The sequence below is a fragment of the Pyrgilauda ruficollis genome, unplaced genomic scaffold, assembly GCF_017590135.1.
Source record: "Pyrgilauda ruficollis isolate IOZ18807 unplaced genomic scaffold, ASM1759013v1 scaffold15, whole genome shotgun sequence".
In the NCBI taxonomy this organism is placed as follows: Eukaryota; Metazoa; Chordata; class Aves; order Passeriformes; family Passeridae; genus Pyrgilauda; species Pyrgilauda ruficollis.
This window is the reverse complement of record NW_024513654.1, coordinates 16057052-16080561: the sequence shown is the minus strand read 5'-3', so window position 1 is coordinate 16080561 and position 23510 is coordinate 16057052. Positions and strand designations below refer to the sequence as shown.

The window sequence follows — 23510 nt, the reverse complement described above, 5'->3', positions numbered from 1 at the left end:
ATCTAAATGAACAAATGGATACATATAATTGCTTTGAATTAAAGCTGACTGGAGAAAGTAAGCAAAAGTACATGGACGAATCTGTGGGCAACTTCAAACAGTACTCTTTTTTCCTGAGTTAAGAGACATAAGTAACTTGATAAAAATAGGAAATGGCACTCATATTATCAAGTTGAGAAATGCCTCTGTGGGTTCTTCCTTGATATTTGTGAAGAATGATTTATTTTGTGAAGTTGTGTTGACATGTTGACCAGTTCCTAAGTTTCACTGAGTGTTTCACAGCAGATAATTTGCTATGCACCCATAGAATCAATTTGGTTAGGATGTCTGTTGATGAGCAAATCCAAGTTAAATTTCAGGAGTTCAAGCAGAAGAATGTTATGTTGATTTAATTCTGGGTAGGTTTCAGAAGGCCACGTTGCTCCAGCTTCTGTCTGCAGCAAATCATTCCCCAGCTACCTGCCTCAAAAAAAGTTGACTGAATAGATGTCAATTCTAAAACCTTAGATGTATAGTCTTCACCAATGTGTAATGCCTAAAGTATTGTTAGCAATTTTTCTGCTCTCCTTGGTGGATAGTGTAATGGACAGTGTTATATTCTATATTGGTACCTATATCTGCACTAGGAGTTTTGTAATCCTAGTATGAGTTTTCATGAAGTAAGTTCACATTAAACTAATGCTGTAGTGTTTTTTTTTGGTTTTTTTTTTTTTTTTTTTTTTTTTTTGGGTGGGGGACTGTGTGGATTTTTCCAAGCCAAACAGCTTAAATTGCTGTTTTGTGTGCAGCAAACTGTTGGAATCTTAGCTTGTTTTGTTCAGGACTCTTCTACAGAGGCATTTAAACTTAATCTGAAAGCATCTTCTCTTCTCCCCCTCCCCTTCATTTTGCAGAAGGCCTTTTCATTCATTGGTTTCTTCTGCTTATTTGGGGTCACAGGGTTTCTTACAGAGTATATTGAGAGTAGTGACAAAGTGAACGGAACCTCTCTTCTGAATAGGCTATGACTAAAAGAAGAATGTTTTACATGGGAAATAACAACCAAAGGAGATCACTTAAATCGCAGCTGGCCTCTAAGAAAATGATAGTTTTATGTTTTTGCTCTCTTGGCTGTTCCAGTTATTCATTAGGTTATTTTGTCCTGATTGCTTAAGAATAAAAAAGGAGTTTGAGGGTTTTTGGTCACATTTCATTCACGTAGATGCAAAAATTGTTACTTCTCTCTTCAATTTCTTGGAACTTGTTTATGATATAAACATCTGTCCTTTTTTATTTATCATAATTGGTCTTGTTTGTTGTTCAGCTGGGAAGGGACCAGGTTTGTTGAACCGCGTGGTTGGCATTGCTTTAAACTTTGCAGCCTCTGTGTGTGCATCTTTTTATTATTGTTTTCTAAGGAAGTGAAGCACAGTTTCTGCTTCATCTCTCTAGTACTGCAGCCTGTTTCCGAAGTTCAGTCAAACCTCTCAGAGTCTGAGAGAGCTCCAGCATAAAAATCCAACAGATTTTTGAATGAGGTCTGAATACAAGGAGAGCCTGCAAAAGAGACTGATAATTTCCCTCTGTATTTTCAGAAACCAGTCAGCTGTGCAAGCCACCTGCAGAGCATTTTGCTTCTGGCTCGATATTGGGGTAACGGTCTGAAGAAGAGCGTGGCTGTTGTGTGGGTGAACTTATGACTTCAATTAGTAGAAAACTAGTTTTCATGGTCATAGATGAATTTATTATTTCAGAACTTATGAGAGCCAAACACTCAGACTGGTGTTCTTCTGAATTCCTTTCCTGCTTTCTTATGGCCTGACTGAAGAGAATAGCTGTAGCCTAGAAGAGTACTTTCCTACAATTTTTCTCCCTTCTCCAAGGTACTCCTTTATTAAGAAGCAGCTATGTTCAGTTTCCATTGTTATATTGGGAAGTTTTATTTAATGTGTTCTTGGGTAAGTGAAAGAGTGTCTTTTGGTCATGTAGCATAATAAAAGCTTCCTTGTTGGCTCCCCTTGCCTGTGACAAGGTCTGAACTTCCTGAAGCCAGCTGTAGGAATAGGCAATCTTAAGTTTGGCTGTGGTCAGACCCTGCAAAGCTCTGTCCTATCTGTATTGCTTCAGTTGCCTAATGCATTCTTTAATGTAGGATCTTGTCTGTCTGCTGCTGGGCAGTAAGGAAGCAGCTTGTGTGCTGGATGCCAGAATGCTTTAAAACTCAGACAATCCACTTGCTATCAAAGGTGTTTGTATGGTTGGCATCTGTCTGCCTTAGGTGGCTGAGGGAACTGGGGTGGTTTGGACAGCAGGAGGCTGAAGGGAGACCTTGTCACTACAAATACCTGAGAGGAGGTTGTAGTGACACGGGTGTCAGTTTCTTTTTTCACTTATCAAGTGATAGGATGAGAGGAAACAGCCTCAGGTTGTGGCAAGGGAGGTTTAGGTTAGATATTAGGAAAAGCATCATCACTGAAAGGCTAGTCCAGCATTGGAACAGGCTGCCCAAGGAAGTGTTTGAGTCACCCACCATCCCTGGAGTTGTTTAAAAGCCATGTAGGTGTGACACTCAGTGGCATGGTTTAGTGGTGATCCTAACAATGCTGGGTTAATTGTTTGACTCAATTATCTTGGAGGTCTTTTCCAACTTAAATGATTCTATTATATTAGCTTTTTCTTGTTGTTAACTGTGTTTTGCAAATTGCTTGCTGTTCCTCAAATTCTGTAAGTATGGAGTGGTAGATTGGAAAATTTCTTCCTCATTTTAAAAACTGAATTAAATCAGTCTCCTGCCTTCTCATATCAGCTAATAGATCAAATATTAATTCTTGTGTTTTGTAGTGTTTCTGCAATTGATCACTGAAGCAGTGACACAAAATATATTGTGAATTGCTAGTTGCAGCTGTAACCCAATGCACTGAGTGACTGCAAAAGTGCTGCAGTGCTTGTCGTGCTACACTGTGCAATCGAGTAGTTGACAGGCACTCTGTCAGGCACCAGAAAGGAAAAATATTAACTGAGGCTTAACCAGGCTGGTCAGAGTTGCAGTCACCCCTGGGACAGTCTTCAAAACAAAACTCTGCCCTGTGTGTGAACTTCCAGTTCACAGACTTGTAGGCCATGTCAAGGGCTGGAAATCTTTATCACCTTTGTTTTGAAAGCATGCATTGTATAGAAACATTTGAACTATAGGTCTAGTGGTTGCCCTGATAAAGCTGGTGAGTTTTGCCTTAACTGAAAGTGAGTCACATCTAGAACAATTTCAGGTGCTTTGTTTAATTGAGTTGTACTTTGTGAGATATCTTGGTGAGCTGACTGAAGAATTTGCTATTGTCAGGAAACAAAGGGAATGTTTCATCCCTGCTTCTGGTATTTATATGATCCTCTGTGAGCTGCTGTAGCTCATTAAGCTGGAGACTGAAAAAGTGTTGATGGTTTTCTGTGGAACTAGTGAGCTGGATTGACTTGCAAGGTATAGAGGGTGTGGGAGCTGATGCAGCAGAAGGGATTGTAGGACATTTGCTGTGCCACGAGGAGAGATGGCTTCCCTATTATGTGGGTTTGTGGGAGGAAGGGCTCTTGTTCCTCTAGCATTGTTTTGCTTGGAGTGTGTTGCTCATTAAGTAGCTGTGACTTTGATGGAGTAGTTATTCCTGGCTGTACAAAAAATACCAGAAAATACAGATACGCAGAATCTGGTAAAAATTCTCCACTTCTTGCAGCTGTGATTTTAAAGGCTGTGGCTAAGTGACCTTTGATCATTATTAGAGAAGATTGACCACAGTGTTTGGTGTAGTGTCAAAATAGCTTTATAACTGCCTGATCAAATATGAAAATGATAGTCTGGCATAAAGTTCTGGCATAAAGTTCTGTTTTGCTACTTCACTCTGAAAAGTCAAGGCTGATTCTCTTCCTTTATTTGTATTAAACCATTCTGAAATTTAACCCCATCAGTTACCTTGCTTATGTGTCTGCTTGTTTATGTATGGTTTTGAATGCTTGAACTGCTTGTAAAGGTGACCTGTGCAACAGCTCTTTGTTAGGAGTAGAATGTAGTCAGGTAAAATAGAGTTTATCAGTGAGTGTTCTGTACAAAGTGTTCTGTAATACTGCTAAACACTTTCAACTCTTAAAACTTCCCAAGTGTTTGTGTACCTGTAGTAAAACTGTTCTGCCAGCAGAGTTTGTAAAGCCACTTTGGGACTGGTATCCACTAGGAGCTTGATAAGAGAGTTGATCTAATTTATTCTCATCAGTGCAGTTCCATGATTCTGTCAGTCTTTGTCCTCTGCAAGGCACCAGAAGCCACTTCCTTCCCAGCTTCTCAATCCTTAGCAGCTAGTCCTTCACAGTCCATTGAATTTCAGGTATACCTAATTGTAGCCAAGGCTTTAGGTGACCACTAATATAAATGGAGACATCATGTTTAATTTAGAAAAATACTGCAAGCTTGGTCTTGCTGAGGATAGTTGTTGTTCTGGGTAGGATTTTTCGTTTCCTTATTTTGTTTTTGTTGTAGGGGTGGGGAGGAGAGAGAGGCCAAAAGCTTGCTTGTGTAACATCTAAGACTGCAGGTTTAGAGTATTGCAGACATTGAAGCTCCCTTGGAAAGGGTAGTTTGGAATATTCTTTGGGTTGTCTTGGTGCAGAGAAAAAGGGGAGATCTTTACATCTAGAAGGTGCTAAAACTAGAAACCCGTAACAAATCTGTGGTTGGGGTAATAAAAGAGAATCTTGTATCTGGCTGCTGCTTGTAGCAAAATGGTGGAAAATGTAAATGGTAAAATTGGTTGGATCACATCTCTTCCACTATAGGGCACAACTTTGAAACTTGTGTTGAGAGTAATCACAAATGTGTTGAATCAAAATGGGCTGACACTTGAAGCTATTGAAATTAAAAATGTAGAATGCCTGTTGCTCTACAGGCTTTGTAAGTGGCTTACCAAAAAGGTTTTATTTCCTTTCAATGATTCATTATTTATACTTAGAGTTGAGTTACCTTTGTTTCTGCATGTAAATTATTGAAAAGTCTTGTTTAAAGCAGAGGGGCTAATTCTGCTTAATAAAGCAATGTTTTTTGGTTTTTTTTTTTTTTTGTCTGCTGTTATTTCCAAATTGTTTCACATGAGAGCATAACAGAATGGCCAAGACTCGAGTATGGAGAAGAGTTCTGCTGTGTTCTTAAGCAGCTTTTGTGTGTTATGCCTGGTAAAGACATGCCAATATGAATGTAATAGTTCTTGTTATGTATGTGGCTATGGAATATTCTGTATAGAATATGGAATTGCAGGCTTGTAGAGGTTTCTAGAATTTGCTCTAAAAGTATAGCTTTAAGTAAAAACTACTAATTTTAGTGTTTTCTATCTGTAAAATATATCTATAGCAATTCCTGGAACATGCCTCTTCTAACTCCTTACTGATACAACTCTCTAGTGGGTAAAGATTGTTGGGTAAATAATATCAGCTCGTCTTTCAGCTAATTCAAATTTCAACAAGTTTCAAACATACACCTATTTTGTACGCCTATGAAGCTTATTAAAAAATTAGCATGGAATGGAGCAAGAGCAGATGGCATGTACAAGCAGAACGCTGTTCTTTGTGGAGATGCAGAATCAGTTGTTTGGTAATACAAACACAGTTTTTAATGAATTTTGTTACTTCATTCCTTTTACGTGCTCTGAGGTTTTCTTAGAATCAGTAGATTTTTAATGTTATTTCAGAGAAATTTAACTTCAGGGCTTTTAACTGTATTTTTGTAACTATATTAAAAACACTGAGGAAAATGTGCTGGGGTTTTTTTGTCCAACTTGGTGCTCATTTGTAGCATTACTTTAGTGCTGGATTTCCCTTCTAAACCTTTGTGATTCTTTGAGGAAAAGCTGTATATGATAGAGTGAGGATGTTCTTGATGGGATGCTGATTCCTTCCTGTTTGTGTTTGCTTCCCTGGATTTAAAATGATGCAGTTGTCTTATGCAGTGTTTACTAACAGGTACTAGGTGCTTAATCAAAAGGGAAATCTAATCAGCCCTCAGTTCCTCTGTCAGTTCTCGTGGCTTTCAAATCTTTTTTTCTCAGCATAACAGCTTCCCTGTATCAAAGCTCTTGAAAGATGGATGTAAAGAGAAGAAATGATTGATGATGGAAAATGACTGTAAACCAGATTGTTGTGTGTAAAGTAAAAGTCTGAAAAATATTTTGACAGTTAGCTTTTTTATCTAAAAAAAGTAACTTTTACTATGCTAGTATAATTTGAGATCTTTTTTTGTAAATTAATGGCTAAACATTTTGAGCAAGCTCAAAGTTGTCTTGTAAGGATGAGAAATCAGAGAATAGTAGTTTACCTTTCAGGATTGAGATATAAACACAGTATTAATTTTTTTGTAAAATAATCCTGAATTACGAATATTTTATTTGGAAAGAGGATTTTTTTTTTGATGCTACACTGTACATTTGCCAAGGGTGTTCATAGTTCAGTGGTTTTGTTTTGGGTTTTTTTTTTGGTTGGTTGGTTTTTTTCTGTTTTTTTTTTGGGGTGTGTGTGTTTTGTGTTGTTTGGGGTTTTTTTTGTCTAACATAATGCAGCGTTTCAAATTAAATTTATTTTTATATTAAAGTGAACTGTAAGGAAGTATACTTCCCTCACATATAACAGTAATGAAGATCACATGGTTTATGCTCTCCTCTGAGGCCACTTGAATTTTGGCATTTTTGTGCAGTGCAAGATGAATAAATTAGAGAAAAGTAGTCTCATTGTTAGTATACTTTATTCTTGATGTTCATCCTAAAAGGCTCAAGTGTAACTCTAACCTTCCTTTACACCTGAAACCCATCTATAGATTGCTAAAAGTCAGAATAGGTGAAGCTTGAAGCCTGTATATGGAGTTCTAATGATTGAATGAATGGGAGGGAAAGCTACTTAAGGTGTTGCTGGGATGCACAAAGCAGTGGAATACTGCTAGCCTGTTGTTTGTGGCACACAGTGGGGTTGTGCAAAGGGGAGACCCATATATGTTATCTTTGTTGAAAGAGCTGTAGCAAAATGATATGAAGCTTGAAACGAGGTTAATTTGACATTTTTGGTCAACCAAACATTTTTTTCAGACTCTAGTTCTTGTGGAGAGGTGACTCAATTATACTTGGAGGCAGAGTGCTGGAGATGGATCTGCCCTGGAGCCGTTCCTGCCTGCTGCTGTTCAAAGCACTTCAGCGTTAGTTGAGTGGCTGTTGTGCAAATACAGCACAGTCTGGTTTTGGATAAAATTTAAGATCAAGGTTGAAGTAATTGTCTCATATTTTCCAGTAACTTCCTCTAAATCTTGGAAATCTGTCGTCCTCTTGACGTGTAGGAAATCTTGGAAATCGGAAAGAAGTTTTTTGTGTTGACAATTTTTTTGGGTGGGGAGGGGAAGTCAAAACCCCAAAGTAAATTTTAAAAAAATCACTGAAGTATGAAGTTCCACCTATCCCCTTCTGAGACTTAACTCTAATTGCATTTAGACTGCACTAATTAATCTTAAACAGCAACAAAAAAGTGATTTTTAAAAGCAAAAGTGGAATGGAAGCAAGCAATTTCATTAGTAGAATGTAGTGTTAATGTCACCTGTAGAAATGGTTAACATTTTTGAATTGCTGTACCATCAGTATGGTGAAACTTGCACAGACTATCCTGGGCACAGGCAGGAATAGCTGAAGCAGCACTGTTAAAAACGGGGGAAAACCACCCCTCATATTTGTCATTACAGCTGTTGCAGTTGTGTGATCACAGCCCACAGGTTTTTGTTTAGAGTAATCCAAACCACGTTAGCAATAGATGTCTTGGTCTGTGCCAATAACGTCTCATTCTGTGGCGCTTCATTTAGCTTTCAAGATCTTCAAGGCACCTACTGAAACATTTTGGAGTGTCATTTGAGGGTGTTAATTTGTGTTACATAAAAGAAGCAGGGGAAAAAAAACCCTTGCAGCTTTCCCCTGGGCTTTTGTAAACCAGAGCTTAAATCAATGAACTAATTTAATACTTCTATCCCATGGGTCCTTGCAACAGAAAGAATTGTTCAGTTCTAAGTGTAGGCTCTTTTTTAAGGAATGTTGAGGTTTTCAAATGGATTTTGAGATTCTGTACCAAAATGCTATTGACTTTTCAGCCATTTCAATAGTTGACTCTTCCTGGGATCCGTGAGACTCATGAATATTCTAAGCAGCAACAAATACATCAAATCTAGTACACTTCCTGCGGTTCAGTGAATGCAACTTGTAAGCATTCACAGATGCTGTTCCTTAACAAGGCTTTTGTAAGGCTTTGCTGCTGTCAAGAGCACCTCAGATGTAATGCTGTTAGTTGCCAAAACAATGTATTAAGAAGTGTCCTTCCATCTTCAGCAGAGCTTATTTGTAATTTCTCATTAATTTATTTTGGATTAGAATTCCTGTGTGAAGTTTATTCTGACATGATACAAAGTTTTATCAGCTTTTAGCCTTTAAAAGAAACAGACTTAATTGAATATGTGCTCAATAAAACTTCTTTCCTTCCAGACTGCATTAAGGAAGGTTTGTTTTGATGTTTTATTTGTTTTAAAAAAAACTGAAAAATTCAGTCTCGTAAAAGCCATGAGCATGCCTAAATCTTTTTGTATCGAAATATTAATTTTAAAAAAATCTGTATGTTTACACACATTTTTCCTTTTAAAAATCGACCAGCTACCTGGTTAATAATGAACCAGCTTTGATACAGTGACAGATTGCCATCAATATTAAATGCATCTTTCAGCTTCTACATATGCTAGAGGCAGTGGAGTTCAACTGCCAAGTAACCCTGGTGGTGTTCCATAGTATGTACAGAGACTGGATGGTTATTGCTACCCATGAAATCAAGAAAGATACTCCAGAATGTACCTTCCTGCATACCTGCTTTTGGGGGAAAAAAAGTCTTCTCTAATGAAGTTCAAATACAGCTGTTGCAGATTTAAGGGCAAGGCTGTGGGGTCGTGCAGAGTGACATGTTGTCTTCAGAAAACTTCTGTCGTGTTTTGTTGTTTATTCTTTGAATGCTCCTCCTTCCCTCCTGAAGACAATGTAAAGCACTGTGAAAAGTGTCCTTATGAAATGAGCCTTTGTTATTTATGTAAGCACACTTTTTTTTTGTCTTACAGAGTGGATCTGTTCATTTCACTAATAGTGTGCAGTCCTGGGATTGACTGAGGATGGTTTTTTCCAAAGGCATGGGTACCATGGCTAGTCTTATTCACTGTTCCTCCTTTCCAGGCTGTATGTCAGAAACCACTGTCTTGGAGCTTCTAGGTGCTAACTTGGCTTCCACAGGGATGGACGAAGATCTTACAAATCTCTCTGATGGGGACAGAGTTATGGGATGTGTGGATCACAATCAATGCTTACTGGAACAATTTGTATTAATTAAACTGTTATTAATAGCAATGACTCAATTCCATTAATAGCAAACCACTATTCAAGCCATGCAATCAGTTATTCCCAAACATGCCTTCCCAGTAACTGGGTTGGAATAACATCTGGGAGACCTCCACAGAAGTGGCACAGTGTACTGGGGCACCAACAGATTCTATCTGGGCAATCCACAAAAATCCCCCATGGTGTTCTTGTCTATCAGGTGTGTGTGTAATCCTGTAATCCCTGTCTACCTATAGCAACTGCTGTTTTCTTGAATGAAGTCTTTAATTTTTTTTTTTTTTTTGACAAGCTGTTGATGATGGTAGTGTGTGGCAGTGGCCTCAAATGGAGTGAAGAGAGTCTTGGTGTTCTGGTTTTCTTGATTTTTCCTGGATTCCACAGGACCACTAGTCTTGAGTTTACGAGTTTTTGGGAGGCTTCCATGCTCTATCAGCACCTACTTTTCCATCTCTCCAGCTTTTTGTTTGCTGGTGGCTAGATCCTCAACTACACATAAGTTCACAGACTTGCACTGAAGGGATTTTTGACAGGCATTTGCTTGTTTCCCAAATAACAAAAAATATTCTGGGAACAATGTGTTTGAAGACCATACAAGGTCCTACAAAACTAACAGTTCCTAATTGTAAAGCTATGCTGTCTGGCCAGAAATCCTGACGGCACTGGAATTTAAGAGCCCTGAGCACTTTTCAGACAGATTGTGGTTGTTGAAGCTTGCTCCTTTTATCTGGGCAAAGCTAAGAGACTGTTTGCTGTGCACAAACATGACTGCTTTCAATTTGAAAAGGAATTGTATTTTAAGATACAGCAAATACATTAAGTAAAGAATAAATCTGGGGATCTCTTTCCAGAAGAAGAGTGTGAAATTAGCTAGTTAACACTGTACAAAAACATCTTCCACCAAAAGTACTCTCATATTCTGTTCTCTGAGGTCAGCTGGTAAGCTTCCTGAGAAACAACCTTACAGGCTACTGAGCTTTTAATCCCTTTGTGCTAAGAGTTTCTGGAAAGTAACTTTCCAGTATTCAGAATAAATATACTTCTTTCATTATTAAAGCATTTGTACATAACATGCTCTTGTGGGAACTTGTGATTGGGGTCAAATAGTGTAGCTGGGTGTCTGACAAGTGGTCACTAACATGGTCTTGTGATGGTTGGCTTTCTAAGAAGTGAGAGCAATGCAGTCATCTGCCTCTTTGAGTGTAATTGCTTTAGGCTCTGATAAAGGTTGTGTGCTAAACTGAAGCTGTGTGATTGTTGCCTGGTTTTCTAGTCCATGCTATGAAAGTTGAAGGTGTAAAGATTGGTAGAAGTAATAATTCACCTTTTTTTTTTTTTTAGATCTCTTAAGTTACAGGTGTTTTTCAGCTGTTGTCATTTCAGTCTCCAAATAAATCAGAAATAAACACTTAAAGCAAACCCCAAACAAAAGTTTGAGAGTCTACTGTGTGCTGTTTATATATAAGAAAGTACCTGCTATTACTAAAAAAAGCTCTGATATTGCATAAAGTAGTTTAGAGGTAAAGTTGAGTGTTAAGTACAAAGATTAGCATCAAAACACCTGTAATGAAAGATGCTCCACTTCAGATTAATTATTTGAAAGTAGAATGCACTATGCATTTGCTGAACAATCTCTACAGTTCACCCAAGTGGTAAACTGGTGGAGAAATTGAAGAAATGTAAGTAGGCACAATATACTTTGTTTATATGCTTATAACAAACAAAAGAAAATCCTTCCTCTCTTTTCAGAAACTTCTTCACTAAAAGGACAAAGGAACTCAAACCTGCTGTCCAAAGCGCTCCTGGCTGGAAGTTGTTTGGAAAAATCCCACCCAGGGAAAACCTTCCAAAAGATTCCAAAATTATTCAGCAGGTGAGTAAACATCACACAACTCAAGGTAGGAAAATTGTAAAAATAAGACACAGGTATTGCATTTCTCTGCTGTTATATCCACATTGGTGTTATATGACCACAGGGTGCTCTGAGAACATTCTTTTGGGGCTTTGTTTAAGTAATAGTAGTTACTAAGGAATTTGAGTTTTATGATTATTTTGTGCATTCTTCAGTGTATCTCAGTACTTATAAAAAGTACTTACAAAAAGGTAGTATATGTTCAAAAAGCATTTAAGCTGTTTTTGTCAAGACATTAGAACTTGCATTAATTTCCCATAAAATTTTGTCTTATTTAACATGGTATGCTGCAATATGACTCATTTTTCCATTGCCATCCTTGTCTGGAAGACTTTGTAGGTAACTTGTGACAAATTGCTTAGAATTCTGAAACATGTAATCTTCTTTAAATTAAAATTTTAATCTCACTCAAGATACTTTGTTGCAAAATAATACTGTAAATTAAACTCTTTTTCTAGCTACTGGAATTCTTCACAAAGATACCTCTGATTTCCTTCCTCTGTCACAAAGTTGCACTTCCATATAATTGTTCCTGTGGAATCTGTCTTTGATAAAGTAGTATTTCTGATAAAATAATACTAAAATATAAGTCTTCAAAGGGGAGCAATTGGTGCTGTATGATTAATGTAATGTTAGCGTGCAAACCTGAAGCTGAAAGATCTGTTGACGTAAGAAATATGAATGTCCCATGTGTTGGTTATAACAGTAACTTGAATCTCTTGAGGGCTGCTTTCTCTGTCTCCTTTCTTAAATTCCAAATAAGCTGATGTGTTTGGCAGGTGTGAATGGCTGTGAATGAGGCAGTGTTCAGTTATCTCCTAGAAGGGGCTTTGTAGCAAAGGGGCCTTTGGGAGCAACCAAAGTAAAAAATGAGAGGGTCTTTTTGAAGGACTTCAATGCAATGTGACTTGTGACAGTGAGTTGAAACTATGTGACCTTTAAAGATCCCTTCCAACCCAAATTATTGTATGGTTTGCGCTGTGAAGTAAACTGAATGCTTTTTGTATGTTTTCAAATACAGTTTTCTTATTTAAATGGTTTTCCCCTTTGGGTGGGAGAGGGCAAGCATTCTTGGTTTGCTTGCAGGTGCATGCTGTTGGCCGTGTGCTGTGAAAATACTGTGGTGAAATCCAGATGTCTCTTCCATTCTGAGAAATGGAGAATATGCACAGTGTTTCCTGTCATCTGCTTACTGTTTTCTAGTAATGAAGATATTTGTTCTGGAGACCATGTTATAATAGAATTGTTTGGGTTGGAAGGGAGTCCTACTCTTCCTGCTATGGGCAGACACCTTCCAGGCTGCTCAAAGCCCTGTCCAACCTGACTTTGAACACTTTCAGAGTTGGGGCAGCCACAGTTTTCCTGGGCAACCTGTTGAAGATGATGATCTGAAGAAATAGTCCTACTTTCTTACTCTGTTTTGTTGACATGCAATTCTGTGAATCTGTCAGGTTACTTCATAACCTACATGGAATGTCTCTCCAAACTTGCACTTTGACTTTCTAAATCTGAGTGGAGGGATCAAATATGATTGAAATAAAAACCTAACGTTCTCCCCCCCCGCCCCCAATTTTTTAGCTCTTTGTGGCTAGAACCGTGGTTACTTCTTGGTAGCCAGCTTTTGTAAAATGAACCTTAGGTGTATGACCACAAGAAGGTAGGAAAGCTGCCTGTGAGGGGGTGTATGGTAGTTTATTATTAGCCACAAATCTTGCCATTTCTGAACATTATTTTTCATGGTCGGACACGGTCCTTTCACTTTACTGATGTCAGTGGCCAGCTTTGGGAGGGTGCAAATAAACCCTTGATTAAGGAAACTCAGTAATGAGTCAGCATCCTGCATGTGAAAGATGAGATCTTAGGAAGCCCTGTTGCAAGAAAAATTAACTCACAACAGGAAAAACTTTGCATTTAATAGGAGGAGGAAGTCTTTTGGATAAGGATAAATACTTACATCAAAGTTTTATGGCAATATCATGAAGCATGAAGTACTTTCCCATTAGTAAAACTGAGAAAAATTGCATCATTGTAGATGTGTAGCCAAAAGACTGGTAGGGCTTATGTGCCCCTTTTCCATCCTGGCTGAGGGAAAACTCCTTCGATTTTGTTATGGTAAGGATGATGTAGTAAATTGCTGATTACATTTAAAGGAATACTTGTGGCTCCCAGTCACTGTCTATCAAGTATACACTGTTATATGACAACCTCCCTTCCAGAGAAGTCAGGTAATGCTTGTCATATCTTGAATAACCTCAAGAAAATCTGGAAACTTAATTGGGGATACCGTTTCAGACATTTTTCAGATGATGATGCCAGCCAGCTGTGCGTTCAGAGACTGCTTGATGAACATGATTGTAAATAATTTCCTTGCAAGCCTCTCAGCCCGTGCAGAAGATGATGAATGTTTTTGTGGCACGGCAGCCTGCGGGGTTTGCCGGCACCGTCCGTGCAGCTGCGCCGCCTCGGGCGGGATGCGCTCCCTCAAACTGGGTCAGAGGTTGAAAGTCCTTGGCAGCTGCATCTCCCCACTCGCAGCTGCTGGCACGCTCATCTCTCCTTGGATTTAGAGCTGCCCAAGCAGGATGTGATTGAGGCCAACTCTTTTGCTGGACATCTCCTTCCTCTAGGCTTCTTTCCTTCACTGTTTTTTTGAAAAGGGAAAACAACTCCCCAGGACTGCAAATGTCAAATGCATTTGATGGTTTTAGGAAGTGTGCCTTTTTTCATGAACTGCAGCTAATAAAACTAGCTATTATAAGAAGCATGTTGTCATTAATGATCAGTTTGGTAAATTCTTTTCAGTCTGTACAGAAATCTGCTTTAAATTAGACTGTTGAAATACTTTAATGCAGAAGCATTTAAAGCAGAAACAGACTTGTGGGCTGATATATAACATTTTGGAATGTATTGACTAAAGTCCAAGTTCTGTTTGAAAACGCAGGCACAATTTCAGTTTTTGTGCTTACAGTTAAAGAAAAGAGCTTTTGATCTATGATAAAATTTTTTCTGAATATCAAGTCATGAAGTTTAGCTTATTTTATTAAGGCAGGCTTTCATACTTTTTATTAATGTGTTTAAAGCAGTATGGTGGGGTTTTCTTAATATGACTGAATTAAAGTAAACTCAAAATATGCAATTACACATTGCAATATAAAAAACAAGCAATGTAGACCAAATTTGCTTTATCAGTAGTTTTAATAATGCTTCTCTCAGTGGCAGCCTTAAATGAAGTGGAAAAAAAAGAGTTTCTTTTCTACTTAAATCTGACACACCATTAAAAGCTTGCAGTGATTTTAGAAATGACTGCTTGTTGAGAAGTGAAGCCGTCTTTTCCAATAGCTGTCACCTTGTGTACAAAATTGAATGTTTTAATCTTTGACAGTCCATTAAGTACTAGCTTTGACTGGGTCACTGTTGTACATCTAGCCTCTGAAAATACATTGGGGTGGCTCAGAAATATTTACAAAAATTAAATACCTGAGGGCTAAAAAAAGTGTCTCCACTTGAATATTTTTCCAATGTTGTTATCTTCAGTCTGAGATCTAACGGAGAAATTGCAGTCATTGATTCGGCAGAATTCCTGTGGTCTCCAAGGGACAAGGGTTTTCAGAGGCTTCTCTTCAGAGGAGCAGATGTGGTTTGAATCAGTTTTCATATGACTCAAACATTTTGGCTTGCAATATTAACTCTTCCCTCCAATCTTGGTTGTTAGAGTTTAAAGTGCACAAAGCTCTTAATGCTTATAAAATGTGTTTGTGTGTTTGTAAACAAACCCAAGGACTGACTATCTCAGAGAAGTTACTGAATGCTTTTTTACAGGAGTGGTTCTTAAGCAGATCGTTATTTAGAGGTCACGTTGGCTCACCATGCACTACTACTGAAGAAAAAAGAAAGGCAATACTTCTGCCTGTTTGCCAGATACAGGGCAGAAATACATTGGTAACAAACTGCCTTGAAACAAGGACTGATAATAAATGGGCTTATTGGGTCTTGCAGGGAACCTCTAACACTTGAATAACAATTTGCCCTACCAGGAGCAGTGAGAAGGCTGGGATGGTTTTCTTTGTAGATGCTGTAGCTGGTCAGATTCTCAAGAAATGTCCTGCATCGTTCAATTATCACATGTGTAGTCAGTAAAATATCTGTTCTAGAGGTAAACCATAGACATTCCCCAGTGTTTTAGATTTCTTCAGTGATTATCTTGTCAATAAAATGGTAGTGAAACTGGTAGGACCTCAGAGTGACAGATGCTTTCTTTTGTTTTGCATAAAGGCCATAAAATACAGTTCAGCTCCTACTGCCAGGATGTCCCAGGTTGCTTTGACAAGAGTAACTTGTTAAGGAGAAGTTCTTACGATGTCAGTGTGTTTGGTGGCACAAATGCATCTTCAGGGGAGCACCCTTACAAGGGGAGATGGGATCAGTGTTTTGAGAACAACATGGAAGTATTGGCTCTGCTGATGTGGATTCTCTGATTGCTGTTTTTTTAAAAAAACAAAGTCTTTAAAAACAACTACAATTAGTATCGAAACAACTGTTCTCTTACTAGGGCTTGAAAAAGAAAGCATAGGCATACATAGGTATGTATTTTCATTTCTGTTCCTGAAATTTGCTGGATTTTGAGGAAACAATATAAATTGAGGTATAAAAATTATAGAACTTATTTTACTTTGATGTGGTGGGACATTATATTTTATTTTTTGGTCTTCTGGAGTCTCTCTTTGTGGGATCCCTCTCCTTCTATTGGGCCTTTGAATTTCTTTAGCCAAGCATCATGTGTAGGATTTTTTCTTCTCTCAAAGAACTGAGAACTAACTTTGCAGGTTAAGCAGACATGCTGCTGAGCTTGAGGTGCTGAGGAAGCAAAATCATCATCTAGGCAGGCTGTATCGAATTCCAAAAGGATAGGTTCAGGTGGTAAATCTGCTGTCTTTCATGGACATTTATTTATTTATAAAGTGTGAGATTGTGGGGTTTTTTTGTTGGTTTGTTTTAATATAAATCTTACACTTCCAAGGCTGGCATGGTACTTCAGTACAGAAAAGGAAAAATAGTATGGCAAGGGAGAAGAAAGCCTTTAAAATGGTTTCTATTATTCTGAACACTGCAGATATGTTCTGTTGAATTAATGGTAATAACCTTCTTTTCATTATTCCAGGCACTGTAATTCAAGGCTTAAAAGCAGTGGGCTTTGTTTTTCACATCCCCTACACCCCATCTTTTAGCTTGGCTTATCTTTCCATTATAAAACCAACTTTGACTTTTGGTTGGAAATGTGCAGAGCTGTGGTTGTACAGGGTCTCCTGTAGCTGGGCTTGCTTTTTGCCTGAATGCCTTGCTGCTTGAGTGGTGCTTAGAATCTTACTTATAATGGAAGTGACTGTTGCTCAAAGCATTACAAATACACCTCTGTTATCACCAGCAAGGCTGAGGTATAGCCCACTTTTGAGCTTTCAGTTTAGAAATACCAATGATAACATGGCAGGGGACAATGTTTTGTTTCTCCTTTCTAACAGCATGTACCTTCCAAGGCTGTGGTTAAGTCAGTCTGATGTTGGTGAGTGGTGTGTACTAGGGAGACACAGGATGTATGAGGGACTGCCTTTGTCACGCATCTGAGAAGCACCGTGGAAAAAAATCTCCCTTTGGGCAAAGGGGCTGATTACTGAAAATATAAAACATCAATTAAACCAGAAAAACAATCCAGTCGATGTCTGTACAGATCTTGCACAAGTGGGGAGTCTTTGTATATGTGTCTATTTTTTTTTTGAGGGCTGGGAAAGGAAGAGGAACAGACATATCCATATTTTTTCAAACATACAAGATAAATACTCTACATGTGAATTTAAATTTTGGCTTGCATATTGCTGTTTTGTAATGGTCTTTTCCTTTATTTATTCACTAAGGCTCTGCTTCTGTTTTTCTTATTAGGATGACAGTTCTGGCAGTCTTGCGTCAATATCTGCTCTCAGTCTATTAAACACAGGGGTATGAAATTTAATATATACGTTTTGTAGTTGTATTTGATGCCATGCATGGGACTGTGTAACGCTCATTAAAATAGTACAAACATCACATTTTCACAGTAGCATGAATATTTTATGGCACTAACCATCAACTCATTAAAAACCATTAGCAAAGTAAAAAAGCTTCACATGTGAATCTCACTAACAACTTGAAGTGATAGAGAATTATTGTTTATTGTTTACATTGCATGTTTTTGGATAGCAAGAAATAGGTAATCATACAGCTTGACAGTAATTTACTTTCTATGTTTGCTGTGCCTCATTGCTTGATGGTAAAAGTTTTTGAAAGGCGTAATTTGTAATATTTTTGAACACCTTATTAAATTTGAAAATTTATATATTAGAATCTTCTTTCTGTCACTGAGCCACACAAGCTATTAGCAGTGGCACTTCAGAATTCCTGATGCTTTTAATCACTATTTCCATTGTGAAATTGGAAAACTAGAAAAGCGTCGCTATCAAAGCTTTTGTTACATTTTACGTTATCTATTTGTGTGACTGGGATCCTTCTGAAATTGTGCATGCCCATTACTTTGTACATTTTTTATGTAATTCTGCACTCTGTGTTAAACATGAATAGTGCAGATTGGCTTTTTAGTTCTGTGGAACTGTGAAACAGAGCAGTCATAGACCTGCTGGTTGATTCTGATGCCTGTGGGTCACATTACATGGCCTGGCCACTCTCAGCACACGCTCTCCTTGTTGGGCCCAGGGCTGGTGGCTTCTTGTAAACAAAAGAAGATGAAACTTGATGCACCTTATTAAATATCCAGTTGAGGAAAAAATACAGCAAACAAAGAATTGAAAGTGAATGGCATTAACGTTGGAAGATTGACCTAGAAACTCTTAAGTGTCTGTTTGGTTGTCCTTTTGTACTGTGAAGATTAGTATTTTCTTCTCCATCTATACATCTGTTCTTTCTATTTCACCTGCAAATTAGGCGAGAATGTACTGTTCTGCCTGTCCTGACAGCATCTGGAATTCTTATTTCTGGGAAAATGTCTAGTTTATGATTCACAGGATTTTTAAGTGACACCTACTCTTGCTATAAACACTTCTTTGTTTATAAACACTTTATAGCCAGTGCTAGCTCAGCAATTTTAACATTTATCCTGGAGGCAACATGCATGCTGATGTAGGATTATTCATTAGCCAAAATTCTTCTTACATGGATGCACTCCTAGGTGATTCTATTAATGCTTCTATTCTTGGATGATCAGCCCTGATTCAAATGAAGGCGTATAATCTTCCTGATGGTGGTATATCAAGTTAGCTGTGTAACATAATGAAAATCATCATATAGATGTTTCCTAGACCCATCTGCTCCAGTCGTGTGTGTGTAGAAGGGAGAGAGGTTTTAAAACCTTCTCACAATATATGGCAATCCCCATTCTGTTTTGTCAGCAGAAGTCACAGTTGATTGAATAAAAACTGTTTTAGGATCAGACTTAGCATTAGAGAGGAGAAAGTTTCTTCTGATATGCTGTCATACACAGGATATTTAATTGGAGTATTAGTATGCCTTAACATCTACTTTAAATAGAGGCAATCCTTAAGACAGGGGAGGTTTATTCAGTGTTGCATTCTTTAGTTGCATAAGTTCTCTACACATCAGATGCCTTCTCCTCCAGCATACCTACAGCATAACTGGATGTGTGGTGTTTTGTCTGTAAAATTGGTACTGTGAGGATTTTCATAGTCCTTGTAACCAAAGGCTTTTGTCACTCATTCCCAGGAGTTGAGCTTTTGTTGTTGGTCATAAGTAGATCAAACTTAATTCCAGGTTCATGTTGAATTTTATGGTTGGTATTTATTCCTTTACAGCTGTATAGTTTGGGCTCTGTAGATGCAAGTTTGTCTTCTAACACTTCTATCCTTCTGTTTCACACTTAGCTAAATACTTTATCCCTACAAGCATACCGTACTTCAGGTCTACTAATGCTTTTAGAATGCTGCAGTGCAGCTGGTTTTCCTTTCTGTGAGGTCATTGGCTTAAGTATTGGGAGAGGAAGCTCTGAGCAGTTACTTATATGTTACACAGAGCAATCCAGTACTGTTTAAAGATATTGAAAATTACTCTCAATGGTCTGACTGTCCTTTATGGTACTACAGCAGAAGGATGGATGAAACTTCAGACTTGCATGTTTTTCATGTAGATAACAAAAAGGTGCAAGCAATAAAGACCTCTGTGGGTTTATTTACTTTTTAAATTTATTATTTAGAATACCAGTGCATTTTTTGGTGGTCTTTGCTGTGGTGGTAGGGGGTGGGGTTTTTTTGGGTTTCTGGTTTTTGGGTGGGGTTTTAAGAAGATACTATTTGAGATATCTTTATCTTCTTAAGCAAATGCAGTTCATAAGCAAAAGATGTTTTCCCAGCCCCAGTTACCTGTCTGTAGTTTAATAGGTTTATCTGTATCTGTGCAGGAATAAATACCAGAAATGCAAGTCCCTCCACATATTGAAGCACTCTTAAGTATGCAGTCACAGTGCTTGTCACAGTGCTTTTCAGGAAAAACATGCTTTTAGCTTCTTACTGAGTTAATTATTGGCAGTGGATAAGAGGATGTCGTTCCAGACTTAGTAAGAAGATAGCTTTTTATTAAAGTCAAAATGTGTTTTTCTTTATTTTGGAACTAGGAAGTGTTCTGGAATTTTCAATAAATGCCTAATATGTTGCAATAAAGATTTTTTAAATGACCTTCTTGTGAAACCATACATGTGACACTACCAAAATAATTTTTTTATATCTACAAGTTTTACATAGTCTTGAATCTTAGCTGTCAACTGTTTTATCTTCTGGCTCATGCCCTGCATATTAAGCATTTGACAAGACATTTGACTTTAAATTGTATTTTCACCTTGTTGTGGGAGAGTGTTAGTTCACATCTTTCAAAATGAAGTTTTATGTCAGTTCAAGCTTTTTAGATTCTGTATCAACTGCACAGTGAAGAATATTGGATTCTTTACATGTAGTCATATAAAGTATTCCAGAAAAAAAATGTATAGTTTATTTGCAGAAACTCTCTCACATCTTATGGTTGTGGGATCTAATCTTCAAATAAGTTTCCTAGAGCACAGGCTTCTTGAGGAAAAAGCATGTTCCCTTGGAAGGTTGTGATACCTTGGAATGTATTTCAGTTTGGGGAATGTGCAGCCATGACAGTTTGAGCCTGAGGCTGTTTTGGTCTCTGTTTTGACTCTTTCTAGTAACACTTACAGTTTTCCTTCTCTGCCCATTTGGTCTCTTCTTACAAAACCCAACTGTTCATGATGTGTACTTTCAGAAACACAGTTGGATGATGAGTTCTGCCTTTTGTGAAAATCTCTGTTGAAGAATTTTTAATTTTTGGTTTTTTCTTTCTCTGTTGCCTTGGAAATAGTGGGTCAGTTCTTAGCACAGGTGATAGCTGGAAGCACTAGCCTTGTTCACATGTATTGCTTGTGTTAAAAAATGGCTTCAGAGTGCCTTCATTTCTGATATACATCTTGCAGTGCTTTTTAAATTTTTTTAATTTTTTTTTTAAATTTGCATACAAGTTAGATATAGAGATGTTGAAAAGTTGCTGATGTTTGAGCTTCCTCACTTCTGACCACTAAATGAACTTGATTTGGTGACTCTTGTTACAAAGGAGAATATGGAAGTAAATCAGAACTTCTACCAAGAATAGGAGGGATGGCATTGCTGTTGTACTGCAGCCTGGATGCTGATCTCTGGGTGTTATCACAGGATGCATTCCTAATTTACAAATGTACTGGAGTGTCCTGAGGTATACAGCATGACAGGAGTACTGACGTGGTTTCTGTTTTAAAGTGGAAGAAAATTATTTTCAGCTTGAGAATATGTGTATTCATTCAAATGGTGAGCATTGATTTTTTCATTTTGCTTGTGTTAATTACAGCAGAACTCTACCAATCCTTTTTCCATTTGTTCAAGATACTTGTTTCAATGTGCTGAATGGTGTTGATGCATATTATTCCATTAACTTGGCAGTAAATTTTTATTTACAGAGGCGAAAAAGAAGGGGATGTGAGATTTGATGTTTTCATCTGGCTCTGTTTAGCTTTTTTCCTAAGGATTGTGCCATATTTTTGTTTTGTTGCGTTGCTGTTGTGGTCAAAGGATTAGAATTCTTTCTTCCTCAGAATGTTGTGTGTATTGGAGGCTGTTAAATATTTCTTTCTAAGTAGATTGCATGTTTTAACCTCAACAGAAGGAAATTATATGAAACAGACTTGTAATGATAAATACTGGTATATTGCACTGAGTGTAGTGTAGGTGGTTCTGGTTTATGTGGGTGTGATGGTGTTGTTAAAGGCCTCAGGAATGTGAGGTGTACTGGATCTGAAGCGGGGCTGGAATCAAGAGGAAGAAATGGAAAGAGACACAAGGTTGTGATTAGTGGTGGGGTTTTTTATTGTCAACTTTACATATTACTTAAATACACTTGTGCACTAGCTAGGCTGGGTAGATTATGCAAATTTCTTTACTACCTGATCCTGGGATGCTCAGTTGAAATATTGAACTAGAATAGATCAGACATTAAGTTGATACAAGAAACTACTTTCTCATTCATCTTTACTCAGCAGTCCTGGAAAGCTGCACTGTTGCTACCAGCAATTTCAACTTGTGGTGTTTGCCACTTGCTGTCTTAAGTAATGTTAAGGTATTTGATATGAAATTATTTATGCATTATGTAATATCATGCTTACTAATTTGGAGTGAGGCTGAAAGTTGAAATTTAATTTTTATCAATAATGTTGTTTAGGAATATGAAGCACGGACAGGAAGAATGTATAAACCTCCACCCCCATCAGCAAGACGTAAAAATATTGAGTTTGAACCACTTTCAACTACTGCTTTGATTCTGGAGGATCGACCAGCGTAAGTATGATTCTGCTGTGCAACTGAAGGACTGAATTTTAGATACATATCTGATGAGCTAAAATTCTCAAGTCTTATGTGAAAGAACCATTGGATTATTCTGTCCCATGTAATAGTCTAACAGATACTTCCAGAAGAGCCTTTAAGTGTATTACAGTCTATATGAGGAATTCTTTCCCACTGTAATGGAGCCACCAGTCTGTAATCTGCTGTGTCTCACAGCTGTCTGTGACCATGCACCGGGCATCCTCAAAGTCTTCAGGAACTTTCTTGATTGATTTCTTCACTGCTTTCTCAGTGTGCACTTCCTTCTCCCCTCTCTTCCCCTGTTTTGAAAACTTAAAAACATTTTAGGTAGGTAATACCTAAAAGTGCAGCTGAAGGCAGAGAAACAGCAGGTGAAGATGTAACAAAACCCACATAAAGTACAAATAAGAATAGTAATGAAAAACGGGTAATAAATTGGTCAGTGTTTTCAGATATACAGTCTTCAACAATTTGAAGGAAAGAGAAAGGAACTGCTGACTAAGAACACCAGCTTGAGGAAAACAAATGGAGCAATGTTTAAAAATTGCTTGTCCATGGAATAGCTTGTGATGGCACTATTAAATGTTTGCTCTAATCTCTTCCAATTAGGAAATGGAAAATAGAACATATAGGTGTTTCTTTGGATATTCTGTCTGGAAGTATATAAACTCATTCTGTGCTAAGACAGAAATGTTCTGAATAGAATTAGAGATTACTATGAGCATTTATTTTCATAAGTGCATTATTTCTTTTACTGTATGGTAGAGGGTAAGATATGCAACAACTGGATTGCTGATGTTTTTATTTACTTTTATGGTATTACAATTCACAAGCCAGGATAAATATGCTTTTACAAATGACACTTGTTTCAAATTGGGGTGTCATTCCAAGCATGTAGTGTGTTGCCACAGTCTAACCTTTGAAAATACATTCTGCTCTCACTTTCATTGAAAATATTAAGAAGTGATTTTGTCTGCTTGTATGAGAGAGGAGACACAAAACTTTTAAAATATTAAAATGACAAAACTGTTTTCTATTTATTTTGGACCAAAGTAGACTAGACATTAGGTAAGAGGCTGAGACCAAACACTGTGTTCTAATTTACTTTGAAGTGAGTCTCCTTGGTCAAGAGGAAGTGTGTTTAGCAATTAGGGGATCATGATGCAGCCAGAAAACAAACACATTTTTATCTGGTGAACTTTTAGACTGTACCAGGCTTCCTTAGCTTTAGCTCTGACATCAGTGCTGATCTACCCTTTCTTC

The 23510-nt window shown here is 37.7% G+C and overlaps 1 protein-coding gene across 3 annotated transcripts in view; it reads left to right on the top strand.

Annotated features, from left to right (window-relative positions):
• TBC1D12 (TBC1 domain family member 12) overlaps positions 1-23510 on the top strand; it is a 40993-nt gene that overhangs the window by 6051 nt on the left and 11432 nt on the right. For 2 of the 3 annotated variants that reach the window (XM_041461347.1, XM_041461345.1), the window contains exons 2-4: positions 11148-11271; positions 17242-17298; positions 22105-22220. In XM_041461347.1, coding sequence (XP_041317281.1) covers positions 11148-11271; positions 17242-17298; positions 22105-22220 — 297 coding nt within the window. The remainder of the gene's footprint in view (positions 1-11147; positions 11272-17241; positions 17299-22104; positions 22221-23510) is intronic. The other variant, XM_041461346.1, reaches the window with a different exon arrangement.